The sequence below is a fragment of the Microcaecilia unicolor genome, chromosome 9 (assembly GCF_901765095.1).
Source record: "Microcaecilia unicolor chromosome 9, aMicUni1.1, whole genome shotgun sequence".
In the NCBI taxonomy this organism is placed as follows: domain Eukaryota; kingdom Metazoa; phylum Chordata; class Amphibia; order Gymnophiona; family Siphonopidae; genus Microcaecilia; species Microcaecilia unicolor.
Window position 1 is genome coordinate 72,018,195 of NC_044039.1, and position 26,649 is coordinate 72,044,843.

Here is a 26,649-nt window from a genome sequence, read left to right on the forward strand (position 1 = left end):
CATCCCAACCTCCAATCTCTGGACCTCATGGCTTGGATATTGAGGGCATAGAACTCAAACCTCTGGGATTGCCTGAGGGTGTCTCCATGTCTTGCTGGCTTCCAGAAAAGATTCCACTAAGAGATGTAAATGTTTTAAGTGGAAAAGTTTTGCCATCTGGTATGATGGTATGATATGCCCTACACTAAAACTGCTTGAGTACCACCTTCACCTCTGAATCTGGTTTGAAAACCAACTCTGTAAGGATTCATCTCAGTTCTGTTGGCGCATATCACCGTGTAGGAGGCGAGTCCATCTCTGTACAGCCTTTAGTTGTTTGCTTCATGAGAGGTTTGTTGCTAATGAATTCCCCTACAAAACCTCTTAATTGTTTCATGGGATCTCAGCGTAGTTATGATCCAGCTGATAAAAGTTTCTTTGAGCCTCTGAATTCCTGTCATCTGAAGTTTTTGACCTGGAAGGTTGTGTTTCCAGTGGTGGTCCCTTCAGCTTTCAGAGTCAGTGAGCTCCAGGCCCTGGTAGCTCATCTACCGTATACTAAGTTTAATCACAACAGAGTAGTTCTCCGCATGCACCCTAAATTTCTTCCTAAGGTAGTGTTGGAATTCCGTTTTAACCAGTCAATTTCAACATGTTTCCCAAAACCATGTGCCCATCCTGGTGAAAGTGTACTGCATACTTTACTGCAAGTGAGCCTTATCCTTCTATCTGGAGAGGTCTCAAGCCCATAGACAATCCACTCAGCTTTTGTTTTTTTGATCCCAACAGATTAGGGGTGGCCATTGGCAAATGTTCGCTTTCAAATTGGATAGCAGATTGCATCTCCTTTGCTTATGCCCAGGCTGGGCTGACTCTTGAGGGACATTTTAGGCTCACAATGTCCGAGCCATGGCTGCGTCAGTAGCCCACTTGAGTTCAGCCTCCATAAAGGAGGTTTGCAAGGCCACAACATGATCTTCAACCACACATTCACATCCCACTTCTGTCTGGATCAGTATACCTGACATGACAGTCGGTTCGGACAGGCAGTTCTGCAGAATTTATTTGGTGTCTAGAATCCAACTCCACCCTCCTAGGCCCTGTTTTTTTTTCTGTTCCAGCTGCACTTACACAGCTAGCATGTATATCCTTTAAGGTTGATTGAAGTTTTAGTCTTGAGGTTTCAAGACTCAATTATCCTAGCTTTCTTGTTTTGGTTAGCCTGGTAGCTAGGGATTCCCAGATGACAGCAGGCCAATTACTCTCACGTACCCTCCCCACCTCCCCTAGGAGTTGAATTTAGTTATAGGCTATCTGCTTTTTGTTTTTTCACTTGACTGGAGAACCCACATTCGTGCGTTGGATAGGAAGGCACCAGTGCATATGCGATGTGACGCTGCTTGAATCTTCTACTTTACTCATTAGTCAGTATCAACACCAGGCTCCATCAGATGATGACACCCAGATGTGAGAATAATCGGTCTGTTCTCCTGAGAGAACACTAGATACAGGTAAGTAACATAGTAAATGACAGCAGATAAAGACCTGTACAGTCCATCCAGTCTGCCCAACAAGGTAAACACATTTTACATGGTATGCGATACTTTATGTATACTCGAGTTTGATTTGTCCTTGCCATTCACAGGGCACAGACTGTAGAAGTCTGCCCAGCACTCTTCTTGTACTAAGTTCTGAAGCTAACGTTGAAGCCCCTTAAAATTTACACTCCAGCCCATCCCTATCTATTCAGTCACTTTCCTACTACAGTTTGTTAATTGATACTCTGGTACTAGAGAATGTGTTACGTAAATGCTGACTTTGCTTTCTTGCCTTTTTCTTATTATCTTATCGATATTAGTAATCTCCATTCAGATTTTTCTGAGATTGTTGTTAGCAAGGGATTTAGTGGAAAAGTTTAAATAAGACTGTTATAAATTATTGCATATAGATATATAATACTAGTAAAAAAAGGCCCGTTTCTGAGAGCAATGAAACGGGCGCTAGCATGGTTTTCATCGGTAGTGTGTATTTGAGAGAGTGTGTGTGTGAGAGTGACTGTGTGAGAGAGACTGAGTGAATGTGCGAGTGTGTGTGACATAGAGTGAGGCTGTCTGTGTGGGAGTGTGTGTGTGAGAATGAGTGTGTGTGAGAAAGAATGTGAGTGTGCGTTTGATATAGACTTTGTGTGTGAGTGAGTGATTGAGGAGAGAGTGTGTGTGTTTGAAAGAGTGTGTGTGTGTTTCTGTGTATGTGTGAGTGTTTTAAGCAGGTGGTGCATTCCCCTCCCCCTACCGTGCCCCTCTTCTTCCCCCCCTCTCACCGGCCCAGTCACACTCCAGAGTGAGTGTTTTAAGCAGGTGGTGCATTCCCCTTCCCCTTCTGTGCTCCTCTTCCTCCCCCTCTGCTCACCGTCAACTTTCCAGTCAGCCCTCCTCCCTCCCTGTTCTTTGCTCCCAGGCACTGAATGCAGCATCCAGGCATTGATTGTGTGCTGTGTTGCTGCTCCTCTCTCCTCTTTCTGTCCCCGTAGGAGCACAGGTACCAGGAAGTTGTTTTGAACTTCTTGTTCCTGCGCTCCAGGGCCAGTGAGAGGAGAGATGAGTGGCTGCCGAGCAGACAGCCAATGGCTGAAGGCTGCCTGCTTTTCAGTTTTTTTTGTTTGTTTTAAGATAAGATAAGAGGCGATCTTTGAGGGGGGGCGGGTGGCTATGGGAAGCGGTGACTTCAGGAGGTGGGGTTGAGAGGTGAAGCGGCGAACTCGGGGGGGGTGGAGTTTGCAAGAGGCGACCTTGGGGGGGTGCCTAGCATAGGGGACGCAACGACCTCGCTCGCGGGCGGATGGAGAAGGGAAGCGTTGAACTGGGGGGGTGGCGAATGGAAGAGGCGACTTTGGGGGAGTGGAGAGGGAAGCGGCGACCTCGTGGGCGAGTGGAGAAGGCAGGGAAGCTGCGTACTTGGGGCGGGGGTGGAGAGAGGAGGTGACGAACCTTGTGGGGCATGGAAACAGAGCTGGGCTTCCTTGATTCGTCGAGTGTCTTTGCTCCGCCCTCGACGTCATCATGTTGTGACGCGAGGGCGGGGTGGACACTTAAGGCCAAACCGGATATCTCGGGCGCCTCAAGTTCCGGCTTGAGGCTTCATTCGAACGTTGGAGGTGCCTTTTATATATATAGATGTTACTATTTTTTTTTTTTTTTGCTGTTTTTGGAAAGTTTAAGACGGGGAGGTCTTAGACTGAACTCAGAGGGTAAACTGGGGTGTATGAAGAGAAGAAAATTCTTCCCATCCTGTTAACCTTGCATATCTCTTCACCAGCATGTTGCAGTTGAAGTTTATCGCAAAGATTCTAAGAAGTTACCAGGACTTGGTGACCCAGACATTGACTGGGAGGAGAGTGTGTACCTGAACCTCATCCTACAGAAGGTAACAAACATTTCTTGCATGTATTTCATGTATTGGTAATTACAGTATTTTCACAAACATTGCTAGGTAGGTTTCAACAAAGGTTTACATTATGAATCAGACCCCCTGTGTATACAGAAACAAAGAAAAATGAAGGCAAATAAAGACTATATGATCTATCCACGCTACCTGTCCATGCCTTCTACTATCCCTTCTTCTTCCTTAGTGATCCTATGTACTTCTCCCAAGCTTTCTTGAATTGAGATAGTTTTTTCATTTCTACTACCTCCACCGGAAGGCTGTTCCACTAATTCACCACCCTTTCTGTGAAATATGTCCTCGGGTTACTTTGAGTCTATCCCCTTTCACCTTCATCCTATGCCCCCTCGTTCCAGAACTTCCTTTCAATTGAAAGAGACTCACATCCTATGCATTTATGCCTCTCTCCTGCCTTTCATCTTAAGTCTGCCCTCATACATTTTATGATGATCACTGACCATTTTAGTAGCCGCCTTCTGGACTGATTCCATCTTGTTTATATCTTTTTGAAGGTGAGATCTCCAGAATTGTACACAATATTCTAAATGAGGTCTTATATAGGGGCATCATCATCATCTCCTTCTTCCTACTGGCCATTCCTCTCCCTATGAACCCAAGCATCCTTCTAGCTTTTACCGTTGCCTTTTCTATCTAATACACCACAACTAGTTCTCTTTCTTGATCCGATTCTCTGGTCAGTCAGTTAATCAGATTTGTCTGATAAGACCTGCCTCAAATAAAACCATGTAGTCTCTGGTCCTATTAGATTTCAGGAACTTCACTATTCTCTGTTTTAAAAGCATTTACATTAATTTATTTACCATAGACCTGTAGTTCCCAACCTCTTCCTCTTTTGTGGTGAGGGACCACATAAGCTCTTCTCCTGTCCTCCAGGACCATTCCAGACTCTAGAGAAGCATTGAAAAGGTCAGCCAGTGGAGCCGCCGGAACTTACGTAAGTTCCTTTAATAAGCATGCCATTCGGCCCCATTGCTTTGTCCACCTTTAGTTTAGCTAGCTCTTCATGAACACAGTCCTTTGAAAATCATTCAGGTTCTACCACACCTCCATTCCTATTTGTTTTTGCCTTCTGTGGTCCTGTTCCCTGTCCTTCAGCTGTGAACACAGGACAGAAATATTGTTAATTCTATCTTTTTTTAGTTTCTACATATTCCCCTCTTCACCTTCACAATGCCACTTTTGCACTTCCTCCTATCACTAATGTCTTTTCCTCCCATTTTACCATATTGGATATTTTTTCTTCCATTTGCATCTTTACTTTCTGACTACCATTTTCTCTTAGCTTTTCCAGATATTGTCACCTGTCTTCCTCTAGCCTTGAGAGATTGCAATGTTTTTCTTACCTATTCAGCAGTTACTTTTGAGAACCAAAGCAGCCTTCTTTTCTTCTTACTTTTACTCACTTTCCTTAGAAAAAGGTTTATTGTCCTTATAATAGCTTTTTTCAGTTTTGCCCACTGCTTTCATACTTCTTCCAGATGTTCCCTTCCAGTTAACAACTCCTTGAGATAATTCCCCATTTGAACAAAAGTGGGGTTTTTTTGTTGTTTTTTTAATTTAGAACCTTCAGTTTTGAATGGACCCTCTCCACAATGACCCTGCAATAGGGATACCCCAATCAACATCTTGAATATTATAATCATCTATTAATAGTACTTCCCCTTTCACAGCTATATTTGAATGTCTTCAATTAAATCTTTGTCCCATCTGTCTTTGAAGGAGGCCTGTATATCACACCACTGTAAATACATTTTCCATTCCCTCTTTGCAGATTAACCTGCAGTCCTGCAATTGTGTGGTTTTAATATCTTTAAAATAAAATGCCTGTCTTTGAAGGAGGCCTGTATATCACACCACTGTTAATACATTTTCAATTCCCTCTTTGCAGATTGACCTGCAGTCCTGCAATTGTGTGGTTTTAATATCTTTAACATAAAATGCCACTCTCTTTCCCTTTTTTCCTACCCTGTTTTTGCTGAACAGATTATAGCCCAGTATATACCATGTCTCCGTGACTGCTGCTAAATCCAAAACAGCCTCTTTCATCACAGCCTCTAGATCCAGATCCTTATTCCCCATACTATGGACATTAGTATATACTGTTTTCCAGATTTTGCCCCTCTTTTGTGTAGAAGTATTTAATGCTTCATTTACCTGAAGGCTTATACTTATCTGGGGCTTTGGTCACTTAGCCCCAACAATTTTGGTTTAACCTCTTCAGTAGTTAGCAAGTGTGCTGCTGAAGACACTTCTTTCCTTACTTGATAGATGGACACCACTTCTGCTCAGCAGCCCTTGTAAAATCATTCCATGATCCAGGAAGCCAAAACACTCTCAATGACACCATCTAAGCAGCCATGCATTCATCTCCAGGATGCAAGCTTGTCTGCCTTGGCCTTTACCCCCAAAAGGGAGGATTGATGAGAACACTAACTGTACACCTGTTCACTTCAACTTCTCTCCCAGAGCCACAAATTCACTTTTGATATATTCGGAGGGGTACCTAGTGGTATCATTTGTGCCATATGGGTAAGCATCGGATAATAGTCATTAGGCTTGATGAGTTTTGGCAAGCTCTTTAACATCTAGAATTTTAGCACTTGGCAGACAGCATATTTCCGGGACATCATGTCTGGTCTGCAGATGAATGCCTTTGTATTCCTTAGAAGGGAATTGCCAACCACTACTACCTTTCACCACTTAGTGGTCACTGATCCAGCAACTGAGGATTTTGAGCTTCGGTTCCTCCTCTCCATTAGATGCTCTCACCTCCTCCACTTCCAGGGCTGCATAGTGGTTACTACTACTACTATTACTACTACTATTTAGCATTTCTATAGCGCTACAAGGCATACGCAGCGCTGCACAAACATAGAAGAAAGACAGTCCCTGCTCAAAGAGCTTATAATCTAATAGACAAAAAATAAAGTAATCAAATCAATTAATGTGTGCGGGAAGGAGAGAGGAGGGTATGTAGAGGCGAGTGGTTACAAGTGGTTACGAGTCAAAAGCAATGTTAAAGAGGTGGGCTTTCAGTCTAGATTTAAAGGTGGCCAAGGATGGGGCAAGACGTAGGGGCTCAGGAAGTTTATTCCAGGCGTAGGGTGCAGCGAGACAGAAGGCGCGAAGTCTGAAGTTGGCAGTAGAGGAGAAGGGAACAGATAAGAAGGATTTATCCATGGAGCGGATGCACGGAAGGGGTGTAGGGAAGGAAGTGTGGAGAGATATTGGGGAGCAGCAGAGTGAGTACATTTATAGGTTAGTAGAAGAAGTTTGAACAGGATGCGAAACGGATAGGGAGCCAGTGAAGCGACTTGAGGAGAGGTAGTATATGTAAAGCGACCCTGGCGGAGACGAGCGGCCAGCAGAGTTTTGAACCGACTGGAGAGGGGAGAGGTGACTAAGTGGGAGGCCAGCAAGAAGCAGATTGCAGTAGTCTAAACGAGAGGTGACAAGGGTGTGGATGAGGGTTTGGTAGAGTGCTCGGAAAGAAAGGGGCGGATTTTACGGATGTTGTAAAGAAAGAAACGACAGGTCTTGGCAATCTGCTGGATATGGAGCAGAGAAGGAGAGAGAAAGTCAAAGATGACCCCAAGGTTTCGAGCTGAGGAGACAGGGAGAATGAGAGAGCCATCAACAGAAATAGAAAACGGGGGGAGCAGGGAGGTGGGTTTGGGGCTTGGTTTTGGTCATATTTAATTTCAGGTGGCGTTGAGACATCCAGACAGCAATGTCAGACAAGCACGCTGAAACTTGGTTTGGATGCAAGATGAGATATCAGGGGTAGAAAGATAGATTTGGGAGTCATCAGCATGGTAGGAAAAGCCATGGGATGAGATTAATGAACCAAGGGAAGAAGTGTAGATAGAAAAGAGGAGGGGACCAAGAACAGAACCCTGAGGTACGCCGACAGGCAGAGGGATAGAAGTAGAAGAGGATCCACCAGAGTGAACACTAAAGGTGCAGGGAGAGGTAGGAAGAGAACCAGGAAAGGACAGAGCCCTGGAATCCAGTGAGGACAGGGTATCGAGAAGTATGCTGTGATCAACAGTGTCAAAGAAGCGGAAAGATCAAGAAGAATGAGGATGGAATATTGACCTCTGGATTTAGCCAGTAATAGGTCATTGGAGACTTTAGTAAGCGCAGTTTCGGTTGAGTGGAGAGGGCGAAAACCAGATTGTAGTGGGTCAAGAATAGCATGTGAGGAGAGAAAATCAAGGCAGCGGCGGTGAACAACACGCTCAAGTAATTTGGAGAGAAAAGGAAGGAGGGATGGGTCGGTAATTAAAGGGAGAGTAGGGTCGAGTGAAGCTTCTTAAGGAGAGGTGTGACCACAGCATGTTTAAAGGCAGCAGGGACAGTCGCAGTGGAAAGTGAGAGGTTGAGAATGTGACAAAAGGAATAAGAGCAGGAGAGATGGCATTAAGAAGGTGGGTGGGAATGGGATCAGAGGAACAGGTGTACATTTTGAGGAAGAAAGGAGAAGTGTAGTTTCCTCATAGTAACTTCAGGAAAGGAGAAAGGGAATGAGGGGAAGGAGAGAGAGGAGAACGTACTAGTGGAGGGAGAGGTGGCGAGGTAGAGAATGCAAGGTTTATCTTTTGAACCTTGTCGTGAAAGAATTCAGCAAGGGTCTGAGGAGATAATGAAGGGAGGTTGGGGGGGGCACCTTGAGGAGAGAGTTCAAGGTGTGAAGAGAAGTCGAGGGTTAGAGCCAAGAGAGTCGATCAGTTGGATATAATAATCTTGTTTGGTGCGTAAAAGAGCTGATTGGAAGGAGGTCAGCATGAACTTAGTGTAAGAAATCAGCAAGGGCCCGAGATTTCCGCCAGAGGCGTTCGGCGGAGCGGGTACAGGAACGTAGGTCGGATATTAGAAGTCAGCCAAGGTTGGGGTTTTGTACGCCTTATAGGGTGGGTCATCAAAGGTGCAAGAGTGTCTAAGGCAGAGGATAGTATTGTTGTAAGAAGAAACAGCCTCGTTGACAGACGTGGATGGTGCCACAGTAGAGAGGAGGTTTGAAACATGCGAGGATAGAGATGAAGGGTCAATATCGTGAAGATTCCTAGATAAATTAGATAGGATAGGACGGGACTGGGAGGAGGAGATTTAAGTGTGAAAGTTATAAGATGGTGATCAGAGAGGGGAAGATCAGAGGCAAGGAAACTAGAGGGTGAACAGTTGGAGGAGAAGATGAGATCAAGACAGTGACCATTTTGATGAGTGGGGGAGGTGGAGCATAGTTGGAGATTAAAGGAGGACGTTAAAGGGAGTAACTTGGAAATATAAGAGTTGGAAGGATCATTAGCAGGAATATTAAAGTCACCAAGGATGAGAGAGGGGGAGGAAGGATCATGGAAGAAGGCAAGCCAGGCATCAAAGTCACTGAGAAAGGATGAAAAGAACTTATCAGGGGGACGATAATGACTGCTATTCGAAGAGGCAGAGGAGAGAAAAGGCGGATAGAGTGGACTTCAAAGGAGGAAAAACCAAAACAGTGGTTCTTTTGGTTTAAGAGCAGGGTCTCGTGATCTGATTCCAGTTGTCCTCTTTCAGCTCAGCTTCTTCCCCACTGCTGAAAAAGTTTGATGCCTTGTGAAGTGTTCATCATGTATTTCTCCTTTTCACACCATATTCTTTAGCAATAGATGCTTGACTTTGTTTGTTTCTAATTTTTTAAGAACTTCTATTCGTTAGCCAGTGTTAAAGTCTTACAGTTCCGCTGCGACGACGACCCGGGCGGTGTACGCTCTAACACATTCTTCTTCACTTATTCTGCCTTTGGCAGTTAAAGAGGCAGTAAATTTGAAATCTCGTTGTTTGTCGGCTTCCATATTCCATGCACGCGCTTATGCGGAGTCTTTCCTGCAGAGGAGCGGTCTTGAACCATGCAATAAGCGAATCTTGCACTTATCAGTGGTGCACTAAACCGAAGTTTGTCCCCATAGAAATTGATGGTGCCAAAATGGAACTGAAGTACGACATGCAGTGAAACAGAGCATGCACTTATCTGACGTGCACTTAAATGGAGTGCACTGTGTGTGTGGTGTGTGTGTGTATATATATATATATATATATATATATATATAATACTTTATAAAGATTGGTATGTGTCTGTTTTGGGAAATGCACATCTTTACTATATTGTATTTAGCAGAGTAAAGGAGAAAATGCATTTCTATTTTTCTTTTACAAGTATTTTCACTGCTTATAGAGACTGGCTTACTTGGGGGTCTCCATTTCAACTTTTACATGTTTTTTTTTTTTTGTGGTCCCTATTGTGAAGATCTGCCACATGTAACTGAGAAAAAAGTGCACAAGAAAAACTGATCTTGATATCATATGTACACTTCTCTTTTAGGACTTAATGTACAAGTAATAATACATATTTTTAGTGCTACTGAAAGAAATAACTATAGACAGGTATTTTATAGATCGGGGAGGTTAAACTACAGTCATTAATTCCAATACTGATAAGATTTCATCACTCTGACTACAGTGTCTTGTTCTGTGTTATATAGACTACAGCAACAGAAAGGCAGTGGAAGGTGGGTCAAGGACTAAGGAGACCAGGACAGCAGTCTTGGGTCTAAAACATTTTTATTAATAAGAGACTCACACAGTACTGTGTTCAGCCACAGATCTGCTTCAGAAGTCTAAAGAAACAAAGTCAGATCGTCAAGATCTTACCTAAACCTACACTACCCAAATTGCAAAGGAGTGAAATACAAAACAGCTTATGCATCCGGCTTCTCCTACATAAGCGCACAACAATGGAATGGGCTCCCAAAAGCTGTGAAAACAATCTACGACCACTTGAACTTCATGAAATCACTAATAACCTACCTCTTCAAAAGGCCTACCCCAACGACCCCACGTAACCCTCTTCACCTACCAACACAGCATGACTATGATCGAACAGGACGACACGCAATCTTCATCCATTCCGACCCTCCGCTTATACCTCATACGATCATTATACAACTTTGTATTTGTTAACCACCGACTGGGCAAACACCTTTGACGGTACTATGTAAGCCATATTGAGCCTGCAAATAGGTGGGAAAATGTGGGGTACAAATGCAACAAATACATAAATAATAATAGACAAATATTAATGAAATAATCAGTGATCTATGTAAATGTAAGAGCATATAAGGTAATGGTAGACAACTGTACAGAAAAAATGTGTTGGTATAAGAAAAAAAAATAAGCATATGTCATAATTGTAGAATGCATAAAGATTATGTAGAAAACAAAACATATAAGAGCAAAAATACTTACTTTAAAAACATATAATACAATACATATAATATGCATAAAGAATATGTAGAAAAAAATACATATAAAACCAAAAAATACTTTAAAGATATAGTATAATACATGTATTGTAGTTAGAAATATAAAAGACGTTCTAAAGATCTAAAACATAATAACAATTATGTGCTAAGACTAAACCCAGCGAATCTATGCTGTCACTCGGAAGTATAATAGAAAAAAAGCTGAAATGGTGAATAAATTTTAGAACCAAAAAGCATGGACTAAATTCAGAAAAATGTTCTAATGAGCTTATTGATGAATGACAAATCTTAAAACATCAAAGCATTGACTAACCTTTATATGTGAACATGTAAAAAGTCTTCAGTGTAAAGTATTCCTCAAGTACTGGTACAATAGATTGGTCTACAAAAACATACATAAAACTTTTTCTAAAACTGGTTTAACAGGATAGTAGTCAAATAGTTTCAGAGACATATAATGTTGCCTAAAGAGGGTGAAAGTCTTGTAATGGACCTACCAATGTGGTAGACTATAAAGATATATATGAGCACATAATGTTCTCTGCCTGAGATACAATCATAAGTGAAATGCAGTGGAGTAAAATGCTACATGAAAATGGAAAACAGTAAAAAAAAAAAAATGCCGCAATAGACAACAAATAGGTGAAGCTTCAAATGTACCAATGAACCAGTGAAATGTTTGTCTAACATCAGAGTTGATACTTTTAGTGCATGCCATATGGGTATTATTCTGCCAGAGTCGCTATACTCACGTTAGCCCTCTCCTCAAGTCGCTTCACTGGCTCCCTATCCGCTTCCGCATACGGTTCAAATTTCTGCTTTTGACCTACAAGTGCATCCACTCCGCAGCTCCTCAGTACCTTTCCGTTCTCATCTCTCCCTACACTCCTCCCCGTGAACTCCATTCGCTGGGTAAATGTCTCCTGTCATCCCCCTTCTCCCCCACTGCTAACTCCCGGCTCCGTTCCTTCTATCTCGCTGTTCCCTATGCCTGGAATAGACTCCCTGAGCCAGTACGTCAGGCTCAGTCTCTGGCTGTCTTCAAGTCTAGGCTTAAAGCCCACCTCTTTCCTACTGCTTTCGACTCCTAACCATGACTCTCTTACTCAACACCCTCACTTATCACCCCTACCACTGCAATTTCCCCACCCCTAGCTGTCTGTTCATCTGACCAATTTAGATTGTAAGCTCTGTTGAGCAGGGACTGTCTTTTTCATGTTGATTTGTACAGCGCTGCGTAAGTTTAGTAGCGCTATAGAAATGTTTAATAGTAGTAGTAGTAGTAAGTAGAGCTAGTGATCATAAAAAAAGGAAAGACTGAAGTAAGGAGTCTAATTACAAACTTTCAAAATGTGCTGCTGTGGTGATAATGTACAAGGATTTACTCTCCAAATCCTAGGCAGCGTTATCAATCTTAAACCCTTAGATACAATCCAGAAAGTATTTCTGGATTAGTGCATATAAATTAAGAGATTACCTTGAGAAAGATCTTTGTCAAATGCAGCATAAGCTCTGGATCCATGCGTCTATAAGCATGCGGTAAAGCACCGAGTAAAAATAAAAGTGAATGGTGTATTAGTTTTAAAGTCTCAAAACAGCACCAGATGACAAATATGATGTATCAGATTATTTAATTCCTGTACGGACACTGCTCCAAAATAACGCATATCCAAAGTGGTGAGTGTCAGTGGATCCCCAATGCCATCGGTATCATAAGCACATAAGCACCGCCATACTGGGAAAAGACCAAGGGTCCATCAAGGCCAGCATCCTGTCTCCAACAGCGGCCAATCCAGGCTTCAAGAACCAGCAATCCCCCCCCCCCAAAAAAAATATATATTTTTTAATAATGTTCAATGGACTTTTCCTTCAGGAATCTGTCCAACCCCCCTTAAACTCCAGAAGGCCAGCTGCTGTCACTACATTCTCCGGTAACGAGTTCCAGAGTCCAACTACACGCTGAGTAAAGAAAACTTTCTCCTATTTGTTTTAAATCTACCATATTCTAGCTTCATCTTGTGTCCCCTGGTTCTATTATTTTTTGAAAGTGTAAACAAATGCTTCACATCTGTCCGCTCTACTCCACTCATTATCTTATAGACTTCTATCATATCACCCCTCAGCCGCCTTTTCTCCAAGCTGAAGAGCCCTAACAGTCTTAGCCTTTCCTCATAGGGAAGTCGTTCCATCCCTTTTATCATTTTCTTCGCCCTTCTTTGCACCTTCTCTAATTCTTTTATACTTTTTTTGAGATGCGGCGACCAGAATTGGACACAATATTCGAGGTGCGTTCGCACCATGGAGCGATACAACGGCATTATAACATCCTCGTGTTTGTTTTCCATCCCTTTCTTAATAATACTCAACATTCTGTGCGCTTTCTTAGCCACCACAGCACACTGAGCAGAAGTTTTCAATGTTTTATCAACATTGACTCCCAGATCCCTTTCTAGGTCAAGCATTAAAAGAGATATGTAAATACTATGGTGAAGCTAGACGTTGGCTACATTATAATCAGAACACTGGTCTTTAGATTGCAGTAAAAGTATCGTAATAGTGCATGATAAATGACGGCAGATAAAGACCTGTACGGTCCATCCAGTCTGCCCAACAAGATAAACTCATTTTATATGGTATGTGAAACTTTATACCCGAGTTTGATTTGTCCTTGCCGTTCTCAGGGCACAGACTGTAAGTCTGCCCAGCATTGTTTTGTACTAAGTTCTGAAGCTAACGTTGAAACCCCTTAAAATTTACACTCTAGCCCATCCATATCTTTCAGTCACGATCAGGGCGTAGACCATAGAAGTCTGCCCAGCACCGGTTTGCTTCCCAATTACCGGCGTTGCCACCTAATCTTCGATAAGATTCCGTGGATCCATTCCTTCTAATCAGCATTCCTTTGTGTTTTCCCATGCATGTTTGAATTCCATTACCGTTTTCATCTCCACCACCTCCTGCGGGAGGACTTCCATGTATCTACCACCCTTTCCGTGAAAAATACTTCCCGACATTACTCCTGAATCTGCCCCATTTCAAAATCAGTTCATGTCCTCTAGTTCTACTACCGCCTTCCCATCTCCAAAAAAGGTTTGTTTGCGGATTAACACTTTTCAAATATTTGAACGTCTGTATCATGTCCCTCCTGTTTCTCCAAGGTACACATGTTCAGGTCAGCAAGTCTCTCCTCGTACGGTTTGCAACGCAAATCCCATACCATTGCCATCAGCATCATTAGAAGAAAAAGCACAATGAATCATTTTTCCAAAGAAACTTAAAAAACTTGGGGAAAAAACAAACAAACAAACTAAGCCATAAGAAACAAGCAGAGAAATAAAAGTAAAATTAAATTGCGTGTCAGTTTTGAAGTCTCAAAAGAGTGCCGGAATGGCAATGGTGACATGTCAAATGACATAGTGAACACTACTCCAAAAAAAACGCTTGTCGAAAGTGGCATGTGTCAGTGGGTACCCAATGTTATTGTGTTAAGCATCAAAAATGGATAGTATGTTTAGACACTCTAGTGAGTCTAAACATTGGCTGTATTGTAATCAGAACACCGGCTTCTAGATTGCAGTAAGAGGTAATAATAATAGTGAATGAATGCATGTTAAAATACCACCTGCATAATTAGAAGAAAGAGCACAATAAATCATTTCTACAAAGAACTTAAAAAACTTAGAAAGAAACCAAGCTGCCCATGTCTTGGTAAGTACAACTATATACACGTACTAATAGGCATATACAGGCTGAATGGATATAGTTGCACTACAAGAAAACTCCAAGTGGACATGTATTGTTTAGCAAGTCAATGTAAATAGTCCAATCATAAAAATATAATGTCTGATCATCATAAATGCATGTGCAGTGTTGCGTCAGTAATACAAAATAAACCAATGAATATGAGTAAATGCTGTTAAATAGAACCACTCTTAAAAAAAATTACTGTTGAATGATTTATTTATTTATTTGCTGCATTTGATCTCACATTTTCCCACCTATTTGCAGGCTCAATGTAGCTTACATGTTCCATTGTGGTATTCGCCACTTTGGAGTGAAAAGGTACAGTTGTTATTACATAGAGAGCATGGTTTACATAATACATTATGCGACTAACATAATGAATCGTCATTACAGATTGTTATTGCCTAACGAATATTGATGATCTGGTCAATTAAAGGTAGATTAATATAACATCATTTCAGAGTATAGATGCAATTTGTGCTACAGAGAATGTAGAGATCTACGAAATTAAGCAATAAGCATGGGGAGAAGACATTTTGGATCTTGATAAGAGGTGATGCATTATAGTTCCTGTTATGGGTCATTGTGGTATGCTTTGTTGAAGAATAAGTCTTCAGTGATTTGCGAAAGTTAATTAGGTCTATTGGCAATGAATTCCACAGCTGTGTGGATGCATGTATTAGTTTGTATTTTAGTCCTCTGCAACTGGGGAAGTGAAGATTTAGGAATGTGCGTGCAGAACTTTTAGCATTCTAGCTGGCAAGTCTATAAGGTCTATATATAGGCCGGAGCATCTCCGTGGATAATTTTGTGAACCAGGGTACAGACTTTAAACATGATACGTTCTCTGAGTGGAAGCCAGTGTAACTTTCCCTTAGGGGTTTGGCACTTTCATATTTTGTTTACTGATATAGTCTGGCAGCAGTGTTTTGGGCTGTTTGAAGTTTCTGATGAATTGTTCTTTACAGCCAACATATAGTGCATTGCAGCAGTCGAGGTGACTTAGTACCATAGACTGTACCAGGTTACGAAAGATGTTTCTTGGGAAGAAGGGTTTTACTCTTTTTAGTTTCCACATAGAGTGGAACATCTTCCTTGTTGTGTTTTTCACATGGTTTTCAAGTGTGAGATTCCGGTCCAGGGTGTCTGACACGGGAAGAGAGAACTTTGGTGTGGTTATAGTGGTGAATTTACTTGTTAGATGTGAGTATGAGACATTGTGTTTTTTCTGCATTAAGTTTTAGTTGAAATGCATCTGCCCATGGTGCATGATTTGGAAGCTGTGGTTGATGTCATTGGTGATTTCCTTTAGGTCATGTTTGAACGGAATGTAGATCGTGACGTTATCTGCGTATATGTAAGGGTTCAGGCCTTGGTTGAATAGTGATTTAGCCAGGGGTGTCATCATTAGGTTAAAGAGTGTCGGTGAGAGTGGGGATCCTTGGGGCACACCGCATTCAGGAGTCCATGACGTTGATATACTCGAGTGGATTTAACTTGGTATGCTCTGGTGGTTAAGAATCCTCTGAACCTTGAGAATGTTGCCTCCGACTCCGAAGTATTCTAGAATATTTAGTAATATTTTGATCATGTGTAACCTGCATTAAGAATAGTATTGCATAGGAAAATCAAGATACATAGTTCGTATGAGTAGAAACATGTGCAGGAGATTAAAAAATGTCTGAGCACCATAGTGGCATGTGGTATATTTTGATTTATGATATGTACTGGAAAAGATCTGCTAGCCATCCTGTATATCTAGGTTTAATAGATTCATGTTTTTAAGGCTGATGTCCTGAGGTATACTCCTACTGATAATGGTACTACAGTAGTGATATCTGAGTGTTTGGTGATGTGGAAAATAAAGTTATTATTATTCTGAATAAGGATAATGAGCAATAGATATCATAAAAAGGGACGAAAGTTAATCTCACTGTTAGTACAGATGTGTTAAGATTGAAAATTTTCTGTTCCTTACGAAGGAGAAAATTGTCTAGATTTTCCTTTCTCCAATTGGATTTGAAAACCCTGAAGATCTAAAACCTCAATTCAGCAGTGGTGTGATTGGCTGACTGCCACTGGCTGACAAGTGGTGCGCTGTCCATGTTCCTTGTGATGCAACTTCTGTGTTCTGTAATCCGGGTTTTGATGCCCTGTGTCTTGCCAATGTAGAGTAATGGACAGGGACACTGAATAAAGTAAATCACACAAGATGTGTCACAATCTGAGGTATGGTACAAACTGTATTTCTTTTGTGGTGTTGGGTGGATGAAGACAATGTGTCACAGGAAAGCAGCAAACACTGCACTTACCGTATTTGCAATGTCCCAAAAGGGAGGCGATGGTCGAATTTGAGGTTCTGGTAATGCAGATGGGACTAGACATTCTTTTCTTTTTGTAGAATGGCTATCACCAGCTTCTGTTTCTAAAGCACTCCATACCTTCTAGGATGTGCCAGTGTCACCTAATCACCTGTTATGTGTTTGGACAAAAAGAATATCTAAGGGTATGGACAATGTCCTGGTATGATCCTGAATTTGTTTGCTGGAGTAAAGTTTGTCTATCTTCTGTCAATGCCCTTGTGTAACCAGCTTGAACATATTTCGCTGAATATCCTCTGTTGAAATCTATGACTTATTATTGCTGCTTGATTGTGAAAATCTTCAAAACTGGAGGCAAATACGATGGAGGCGAAGAAACTAACATAAAGATAAATTGATTTTTAGACTAGGATTTTGGTAACTTGTATATCCAAAAATGTATTCCTTTCGGTTGGTTTTCTGTAGATGATGGTTTAACAAGAAATATTCATTTTTGATGATGGTGAGCTCCAAAAGTGAATCTGCATTGTATTCCATTTTGAATTTCAAATTAGGGTCCTTTATTGAGCCAGTTATAAAATGTTTTAAGGGTAGCCACAACTGCTTGTCACAGAATAAAAATATTGTCAATGTATCTTCTATAGATTTTGATGTGAGAAAGGGTTGGATTCTAGATGTTCTGTTCATAACCTACTAGATGTTACACCGCAACTAATTCTGATACTCCATCAGCAAATTATCTAGCCACTTATTTCAATCAAAAATCATCAACTTAAGATCCACCTTATCAACTAACTCTTCTAATACGAAACATTTATTGATTACTTAGACCCAATTACTGACGAATATCCAGCTGACCGAATATGGACAAATTTCAACTCCCTAACTGAGGATACAGTCACCCAAACGATCAATAGATTTACCAAATCCCATTGTAAACTAGAAGCTTGCCCTAGTCATTTAATAAAATCTGTCCTCAACATTTTTTAATCGATCTCACCTCCTATTTAAACCATATGTTCCAAATGGATCCTTCCTGCTGACAAAGGTAATATACTTATTCCAATTCCCAAAGACCAGAAGGATGGCCTAGTGGTTAGGGTGGTGGACTTTGGTCCTGAGGAACTGAGTTTGTTCCCACTTCAGGCACAGGCAGCTCCTTGTGACTCTGGGCAAGTCACTAACCCTCCATTGCCCCATGTAAGCCGCATTGAGCCTGCCATGTGGGAAAGCGCGGGGTACAAATGTAAACAAAAAAAATAAAATAAATGACATAACTAACTATCGCCCAGTTGCATCCATCCCTCTTGTAGTCAAATTAATGGAAAGCTTAGTATCTAACAACTTAATGATTACTTGAGTAAATTTCTCAGTATTACATGCATCCCAATCCGGATTTCGTGCTAATCACAGCACGGAAACATTTCTTATAACACTCCCTAACTAAATTCAAACAAATTATCGCAGCTGGTAATAATGTTCTACTCCTCCAATTCGACATGTCTAGTGCATTTTGACATGGTTAACCATGCTGTTCTATTAAACATCCTTGAATACTTTGGACTGGGTGGAACGTATTGAACTGGTTCTACAAATTCCTAACTGTAGATCTTATCAAGTGATATCTAGTCGACCATTTCCTCACCATGGAGACCTGGATGTGGAAGTGCCTCAGGGCTCATCGCTTTCACCAATTCCTCTTAATTTAATGATGTTGCCGCTAGCCAATCACTATCCAATCAAGTCGTAAACCCATATATTTATGCCGACGACATCACAATATACATTCCATTCAAGAGCAACTTATCAGAAATTACAGATAATATTAATACCAGCTTCCAAATCATAAACTCATGGGCTGATGCTTTCCTACTTAAACTCAATGCAGAAAAGACTCAGTGTCTTATTTTATCATCGCAGTTTAATAAGACTAATTATGCCAATATTAATACATCATGCCACACTCTCCCTATTGTGAATAACTTAAAACTCCTGGGTGTAACTATTGATCGAAGTCTCACCCTTGATTGCCATGTGAGAATGTGACAAAGAAAATGTTTTTTGCTATGTGGAAGCTGAAAAGAGTGAAACCTTTTTTCCCAAGGGAAGTATTCCGCAAATTAGTGCAATCGCTAGTACTGAGCCACCTGGATTACTGTAACTCCATTTTCACAGGATGCAAAGAAAAAAACCATTAAGAGACTCCAGACTGCCCAAATACCGCAGCTAGACTCATATTCGGAAAGGCGAAGTATGAGAGCGCCAAACCCCTCAGAGAAAAATTACATTGGCTTCCACTAAAAGATCGAATTGCATTCAAGGTTTGCACCTTAACCCATAAAATCATCCATGGAGAAGCTCCATCAAACATATCAGACCTAATTGACTAACCTGCACAAAACATCTAAAGTTCATCACGTACCTTCTTAAACCTCCACTACCCCAATTGTAGAGGACTCAAATACAAATTACTACACGCATCTACCTTCACATACCTCTGCACAAAATCATGGAATAAACTACTGAATGCTATAAAAACAACGCATGACTTGACAACCTTCCGGAAGTTATTGAAGATGCACCTGTTCGAAGAGACTTACAATAAAAATCTTCCTTAATGACTTGATTCCATTCTACATCTAAAACCAACTAATACTGATCCCTTCTAATTTGATTATGTTGATCACATTATCACTATTGGTCATTATATCTTACCTGTTTTATTTTGTGTTATGTAAATAATTCTGCTGACCTAGCTACCTAATTTCTTACACAGTAATATGTTAAATTTGACCATACCTCTTGCTCTGTTTATGATTATACCTTTTGCAACATAGTGTAAGCCACATTGAGCCTGCAAATAGGTGGGAAAATGAGGGGTACAAATGCAGCAAATAAATAAATAAATGTACAGATTGCCCAAATCAGGAGCCATGGAGGGCCCCCATTGCTGTACCTTTTATCTGTTAGTAAAATGTTTTGAAAACAAAAATAATTCCTGGTTAAAGCAATGGTTGCGCATGTTAGAATAAGGTGATTCGGAATCCATTTGTTTGTGGTTCTTGCTTGTAGTGTCGTTTCAAATTTTGTTTAAGAGCTTCAAGTTGTGGAATGTTAGTGTAGAGAGATTCGATGTCCATAGTAACCGAAAAGGTGTCCGCGAGTGGGCCATCATAATCTTGAAGAATGTTGATATGTATGGTGTCTCGAACAAAGGAGGGGATAAGCAGAATGAAAGGTCTCAGGAAAAAGACTGATCCGTTGCCAGTCTACTTGGTGGATCCACAAGGGATTGTGTATTTTAGGCAGAACTGTGGTTAGAAGGATTTAGACTGTTTGTGCCAGTCTTGCAGCTGGTGGCCACAGCTTTCTAAGGTCTTTTCCCCCGTTTTTTTTCCTTTTTTTAAGTATTTAACTTATACGGATACAAAAGCTCGCTTGTGTGTTATTTTTGTATTTTAGGCAGCACATATAATGTTGGGACAGTTGGATGTGTAACTTGAAGGAATTCTTTTTCCTTGTTAGTGAGGAACCCCATTCTGGAGGAGAAACTGATCAATTCTTCAATGTCTTTTTGTATATTTTCAGTTGGATCTTGTAATAAGGAGATATAGAATTCTTGGTCATCTAGTTGTCTCTTAATCTCATTAATGTAATCCAAACGATTCATGATGACAATCCTTCCACCATTATTGGCAGGTTTGATGACAATGTGCGGGTTATGAGCCAGGTTCCTAATGGCCGTCTATTCAGTCTTACTACTACTACTACTTAACATTTCTAGAGTGCTACTAGGGTTACCGTCTATTCAGTCTTGATTGTATTGTAATAACAAGGTTGTTTCCTCTTCTCTAATTTCTTCAAATCTCTCTCTATTCGTGAATTAAAGGCCTGTATCAGTGGATGAGCCAGTCCTGGAGGGATCCGTGACTAAGGTTTTTTGATGACAGAGATATCAGAGGTATGGGGTGTTGTTTTGAGAAAAGGGATGGATGGTTTGCAAACTTGCGATTGAAAGTCTGTTCTAGTTTGAAAAGCATTGTACCTCACTGTGGGAACAATGATAGACATTTTTGCAACACACTCACTTCTGGTTCAGTCAGAGTTGTATTGGACAAGTTGAAGATAGGAATGGTCATTTCCAGTTGCTGTTGTGGTATCGCTCCCTGCTGTAATCTTATGGAATTCATATGTGCCTCTGCCCCTCCCCCTCTTGGGAAATCTGTCCTTGGAATGTTGGCGATGGTATGTTTGTCACTCCCCTGGTGTCTTTCCTACAAAGTTCCTCTAAAATCAAATCTGTGGGTGGGGGGCAACATTGGTTCTTGATCGTTGTGGTAAAACTGGAGAAGGATTCTCTTCTTCAATTAAGGTTCAGGATGGACTGAGAGATGCCACTGGACTGCCCAAAGGAGATGTATAAAGATCCCCTGAATTACTTCTTACTCTCTTTCATCTTTGTTCAGTAGGAGTTTTATCCTTCCTTCATTTTATTTCCATGGCGGGGGGGGGGCTTGTCCCTCGTACTCTTTGGGTTATCTGCACCATCTACAATAGTTGGAATGAAGTTCCTGTCGTTTTTCTGGGAAAGATATGGTCCTAGCTTTTGAAAAAGTGTAAATTGAGCCTCTTTTTGTAATGAGCTTTGTCCCTTTTAAACTTAGCATTCTTAATTTCTTTAGTTTTCTTCCTAGTGTTTCTATTTTGTGGTTAATGTTCTGTAACATTATATCATAATTGGGATCTTGAGTATGCAGTGACTTGAATTTAATGTCATGTGTATCATCTAATGACTTGCTATTACACCTAGAAGTTACAGCTATTAAAATCATTAGGTCTAAGCTACATTTATTCAAGGTAGAGCAGTGGCGTAGCAAGGGGGGGCGGAGGGGGCGGTCCCGCCCCGGGTGTCAGCACAAGGGGGGGTGCTTCCGCCGCTCCTGCTGCTTCCAGGCACCTCCCCTGCACCCAAAATCCGTCCCCCCCCCCATGGGCGCCTCGTAGAACCCTCTTCCTCCTTCCTTCCCTCCCGCCCTCGGCAGCCTCCTCCTCCTCTCCGCCCCCCCCTCCGTATCATAACCTTTTACTTCCCGTAGTGGCAGCGACGTCAGTTACTTATGAAGAAGGCTGCAGGCTCCCCTCCGGCTTCAGCTTCTCCCTTCGCTCTTCACACAGTGAGTGTCCCACCTTCGCGATGATGCATTTCCTGTTTCCGCGAAGGTGGGACACTCACTGTGTGAAGAGCGAAGGAAGCCGGAGGGGAGCCTGCAGTGCCTTCTTCATAACGGAACTGATGCCGTTGCCACCACGGGAAGTAAAAGGTTATGATACGGGGGGGGAGGCAGAGAGGAGGAGGAGGAGAGCTGCCGTGGGCGGGAAGGAAGGAACGGAGAGGGCAGGGGAGAGAGGAGAATGCTGGACATGGATGGTAGGGGAGAGCAGGGGGAGAGAACAGATTGCTGGACATGGGGGAGAGAAGGGGAGGGCATGGGGAAGAGAAGAGGTCGCTGGAGGGGAGGGCATGGGGGAGAGAAGAGATCGCTGGAGGGGAGGGCAGGGGAGGAGAATGCTGGATGTGGGTGGATGGATGGAGGGGAGGGCAGGAAGGAATGGAGAGGAGGGCTGTGGTGGAGCTGAGGGAGGGCAGGGAGAATCACTGGACATGGAGGGGAGGGCATGGGGAGAGAAGAGATCACTGGAGAGGAGGGGAGGGCAGGGGAGAGAGGAGAATTGCTAGTGGATGGATGGAGGGGGCAGGGGAGAGAGGAAATTTGCTGGATATGGATGGATGGAGGATGGGGGAGAGGGCAGAGGAGAGGAGAATTGCTGGACAAGGATGAATGAATGGGGGCAGGGGAGAGAGGAAATTTGAATGATATGGGTGGATGGAGGAGACGGCAGGAGAGAATGGAGAGTTTCTGGACATAGATGGAGAATTGCTGGATATGGATGGATGAATGGGGGCAGGGGAGAGAGGAAATTTGCTTGATATGGGTGGATGGAGGAGAGTGCAGGGGAGAATGGAGAGTTGTTGGACATGGATGGATGGATGGAGGGGAGGAAAGTCAGGAAGGAAATGCACATGGATGGAAGAGAGAAGAGAGGAGAAATGTTGACAAGGATGGAGGGAAGGAAAGATAAAGGAAGAAGATGCACATGGAGAGAGGACAGATCCTAGATGGAAGGGGCAGGGAGAGAGGGCAGACTTTGGATGGAGGGGACAGGAGAGAGAGGGCAGACACTGGATGGCAGGGAGAGAGAGAGAAGGCAGATGCTGGATGGAAGGAAGACAGTGAATAGAAGATGAGGAAAGCAGAAACCAGAGACAACAAACTGCAAGTAAAATATATATTTTTATTATTTTGCTTTAGGATAAAATAGTATTGTAGCTGTGTTAATAAATAGAACATGGAAATAAGGTAATCTTTATTGGACTAATTTTAATATATTTTGACTAACTTTCGGAGAACAAAACCCCCTTCCTCAGGCCAGGATAGGATATTGTAAAATCACTATACTGTAAAATGGTGGTATTTTATTTTCTGTTTCTGTGGTGTTGCATTGTATGCTCAGTGTGGCCTCTTGGGGGTTCAGTTTAATTTCTGTCTAAATAGAAAGTTTGATTACTTATTCTATAGTGGTTTAGGGTTTATCTGTGTTTGTGAAAAAGACACGGCTTTCAGTTGGCATTGACTGTGCAGGATTGACGATCTGTACTATTTTGTCTGGTTACGTTTTACAATAGGCGAATTGATGTTCTAGTGCTCACTGTAGTGTTTAAGATGCTTTCCTTTTCCTTATGTGACTCGTAGAAATTACTGCTTATGGTATGGTAAAATTGTTCTAGAGATCCTGAGTGTTTTGTATTCTCGGTATGCCTAGTACTGGATTTTGGAGGGGGGTGTTAAAAAAAATGACCGGCCCCGGGTGTCAACTACCCTAGCTACGCCACTGAGGTAGAGCACCATTTATCTAAAAATATCTGGCTATCTAAAAACATCATGATACCTTAGATATCCAAAGGCCCCTAGGAATCCTTTTTACCCTACAGTAGTTAAGCACAGTAGAAAAGTGAAGATCATTCCTTATAATTATCTTGCTTCAGTAGTCTAAAGACAAATATTAATGAAAATAATTAATGATCTATGCAAATGTAAGAGCATATAAGGTAATGGTAGACATGTACAGAAAAAAATGTGTTGGTATAAGAATCGAAAAAATAAGTATACGTCATAATGGTAGAATGCATAAAGATTATATAGAAAACAAAAACATAAGTGCAAAAAACTTACTTTCTCCGAGGACAAGCAGGCTGCTTGTTCTCACTGATGGGTGACGTCCACGGCAGCCCCTCCAATCGGAAACTTCACTAGCAAAGTCCTTTGCTAGCCCTCGCGCGCCCGCGCGCACCGCGCATGCGCGGCCGTCTTCCCGCCCGAAACCGGCTCGAGCCGGCCAGTCTTCTTTTGTCCGCACTCGGTACGGTCGTGTTTTCACCGTGTCGAGCCCCGGAAAGTCGACCTCGCGCGTCCAAATTATTTTTGAGCGTGTTTTTTCCTTCGGGAAAGCTTTGTTTCAGTCGGGAAGTGCTCCGGAAACCCTCCGCTGGGTTTCGTGTCAATCCTCCCCGTACTTCCAGCTTTTTGCCCCGGTAAGTTTTCTTTCGTCGTCGGGGTAGGCCTCTTTTCGGCCTCGGTCGAGAATTTTTCTCCCTCTAAATTTTTGGTGCTTCAAATTTCGCCATTTCGGCTTTTGATTTCGCCGGCGTGATTTTTCCGCCCATGACATCGAAGCCTTCCAGCAGCTTCAAGAAGTGCACCCAGTGCGCCCGGGTTATCTCGCTCACTGATCGACACTCGTCGTGTCTTCAGTGTCTGGGGGCCGAGCACCGCCCTCAGAACTGCAGTCTGTGTTCCCTGCTTCAAAGGCGGACTCAGGTAGCGAGACTAGCCCAGTGGAACGTGTTGTTCTCGGGCTCTTCGTCGACATCGGCACCGGGATCTTCGAGTGCATCGACGTCGTCAGCGTCCAGACCATCTTCCTCGGCCGCCCCTGCATCGAGTGCATCGAGGCATCGGGCCTCTGCATCGGCGCCGAGACATCGGATAGCTGCATCGACGTCGGTGGTACCGGGACCTCGTCTGCTGATGTCGTCGGACGGTGGTGCATCGAGCGGAGTGCAGGTGAGGGCTGTCCATTCCCCTGCTGGTGGCGGTGAGCCTTCGGGTGGGTCTCCTCCTACCCTGAGGGCTCCTGCGGTACAGCCCCCCCGAGATCGACCTCCTTCGGTCTCGGCCCCGAGGAAGCGACGGATGGATTCTACGTCCTCCTCGTCGGTGCCGGGGAGCTCCGGTGACATGCTTCGGAAGAAATCGAAGAAGCATCGACACTGGTCTCCTCCCCGTGTCGGCACCGAGAGCTCTGGGTCGCCGAGGGATTCGGCACCCAGCAGGCATCGGCACCGAGAGGACCGCTCACCCTCTGTTCAGGAGGTGTCGATGCGCTCCACTCTGGACAGCCCGGAACAGCCTCCTCGCCCGGAACAGGTTCTGACGTCGACGCCTGCATCGACCTCTCAGCCTTTCTCTGCAGCCACTCTGAACGAGAGCCTCCGGGCCGTTCTCCCAGAGATTCTGGGAGAGCTGCTGCGCCCTACCCCTCCGGTACCGGCGGTGCTTGCGCCTCCGGTACCATCGAGCATGGCGCCGGCTGGCCCATCGCCCAGGTTGAGGTCCCCGACGTCGGTACCGCGTGCGGTACCGACCGCGGCCACCTCCCAGGAAGGCTCCCCGACTACGTCGGCGGAGGGAGCTTCGCCGATGCGGGCCAGGGAGTCTACCTCTCGACGCCCCCATCGTGGACGTGGTTCCACAGAGTCGAGCAGGGCGAGGTTGCAGACACAGGTCCGTGAACTTGTGTCTGACACCGAGGGTGAGGCCTCGTGGGAGGAAGAGGAAGATCCCAGATATTTCTCTGACGAGGAGTCTGAGGGTCTTCCGTCTGATCCCACTCCCTCTCCTGAGAGACAGCTTTCTCCTCCCGAGAGTCTGTCTTTTGCCTCCTTTGTCCGGGAGATGTCTACGGCCATCCCCTTCCCGGTGGTTGTGGAGGACGAGCCCAGGGCTGAAATGTTTGAGCTCCTGGACTATCCTTCTCCACCTAAGGAAGCGTCCACTGTTCCCTTGCACCATGTCCTCAAGAAGACATTGCTTGCGAACTGGACCAAGCCATTAACTAATCCCCACATTCCCAAGAAGATCGAGTCCCAGTACCGGATCCATGGGGACCCAGAGCTGATGCGCACTCAGTTGCCTCATGACTCTGGAGTTGTGGATTTGGCCCTAAAGAAGGCTAAGAGTTCTAGGGAACATGCTTCGGCGCCCCCGGGCAAGGACGCTAGAACCTTAGACTCCTTTGGGAGGAAGGCCTACCATTCCTCTATGCTCGTGTCCAAGATCCAGTCTTACCAGCTCTACACGAGCATACACATGCGGAACAATGTGCGGCAGTTGGCGGGCTTGGTCGATGCTCTTCCCCCTGAGCAAGCCAAGCCTTTTCAGGAGGTGGTCAGGCAGCTGAAGGCGTGCAGAAAATTCCTGGCCAGAGGAGTTTATGACACTTTTGATGTTGCGTCCAGGGCCGCTGCTCAAGGTGTGGTGATGCGCAGGCTCTCATGGCTGCGTGCCGCCGACCTGGAGAATAGACTCCAGCAGCGGATTGCGGACTCGCCTTGCCGTGCGGACAACATTTTTGGCGAAAAAGTCGAACAGGTGGTAGAGTCTCTCCACCAGCGGGACACCGCATTCGACAAATTCGCCCGCCGGCAGCCTTCAGCTTCTACC

General features: G+C 43.5%; 1 protein-coding gene across 2 annotated transcripts in view; it reads left to right on the forward strand.

Moving 5' to 3' along the window:
* KIAA0930 (KIAA0930 ortholog) overlaps positions 1 to 26,649 on the forward strand; it is a 434,726-nt gene that overhangs the window by 164,492 nt on the left and 243,585 nt on the right. For both annotated transcript variants that reach the window (XM_030213831.1, XM_030213830.1), the window contains exon 3: positions 3,295 to 3,402. In XM_030213831.1, coding sequence (XP_030069691.1) covers positions 3,295 to 3,402 — 108 coding nt within the window. The remainder of the gene's footprint in view (positions 1 to 3,294; positions 3,403 to 26,649) is intronic.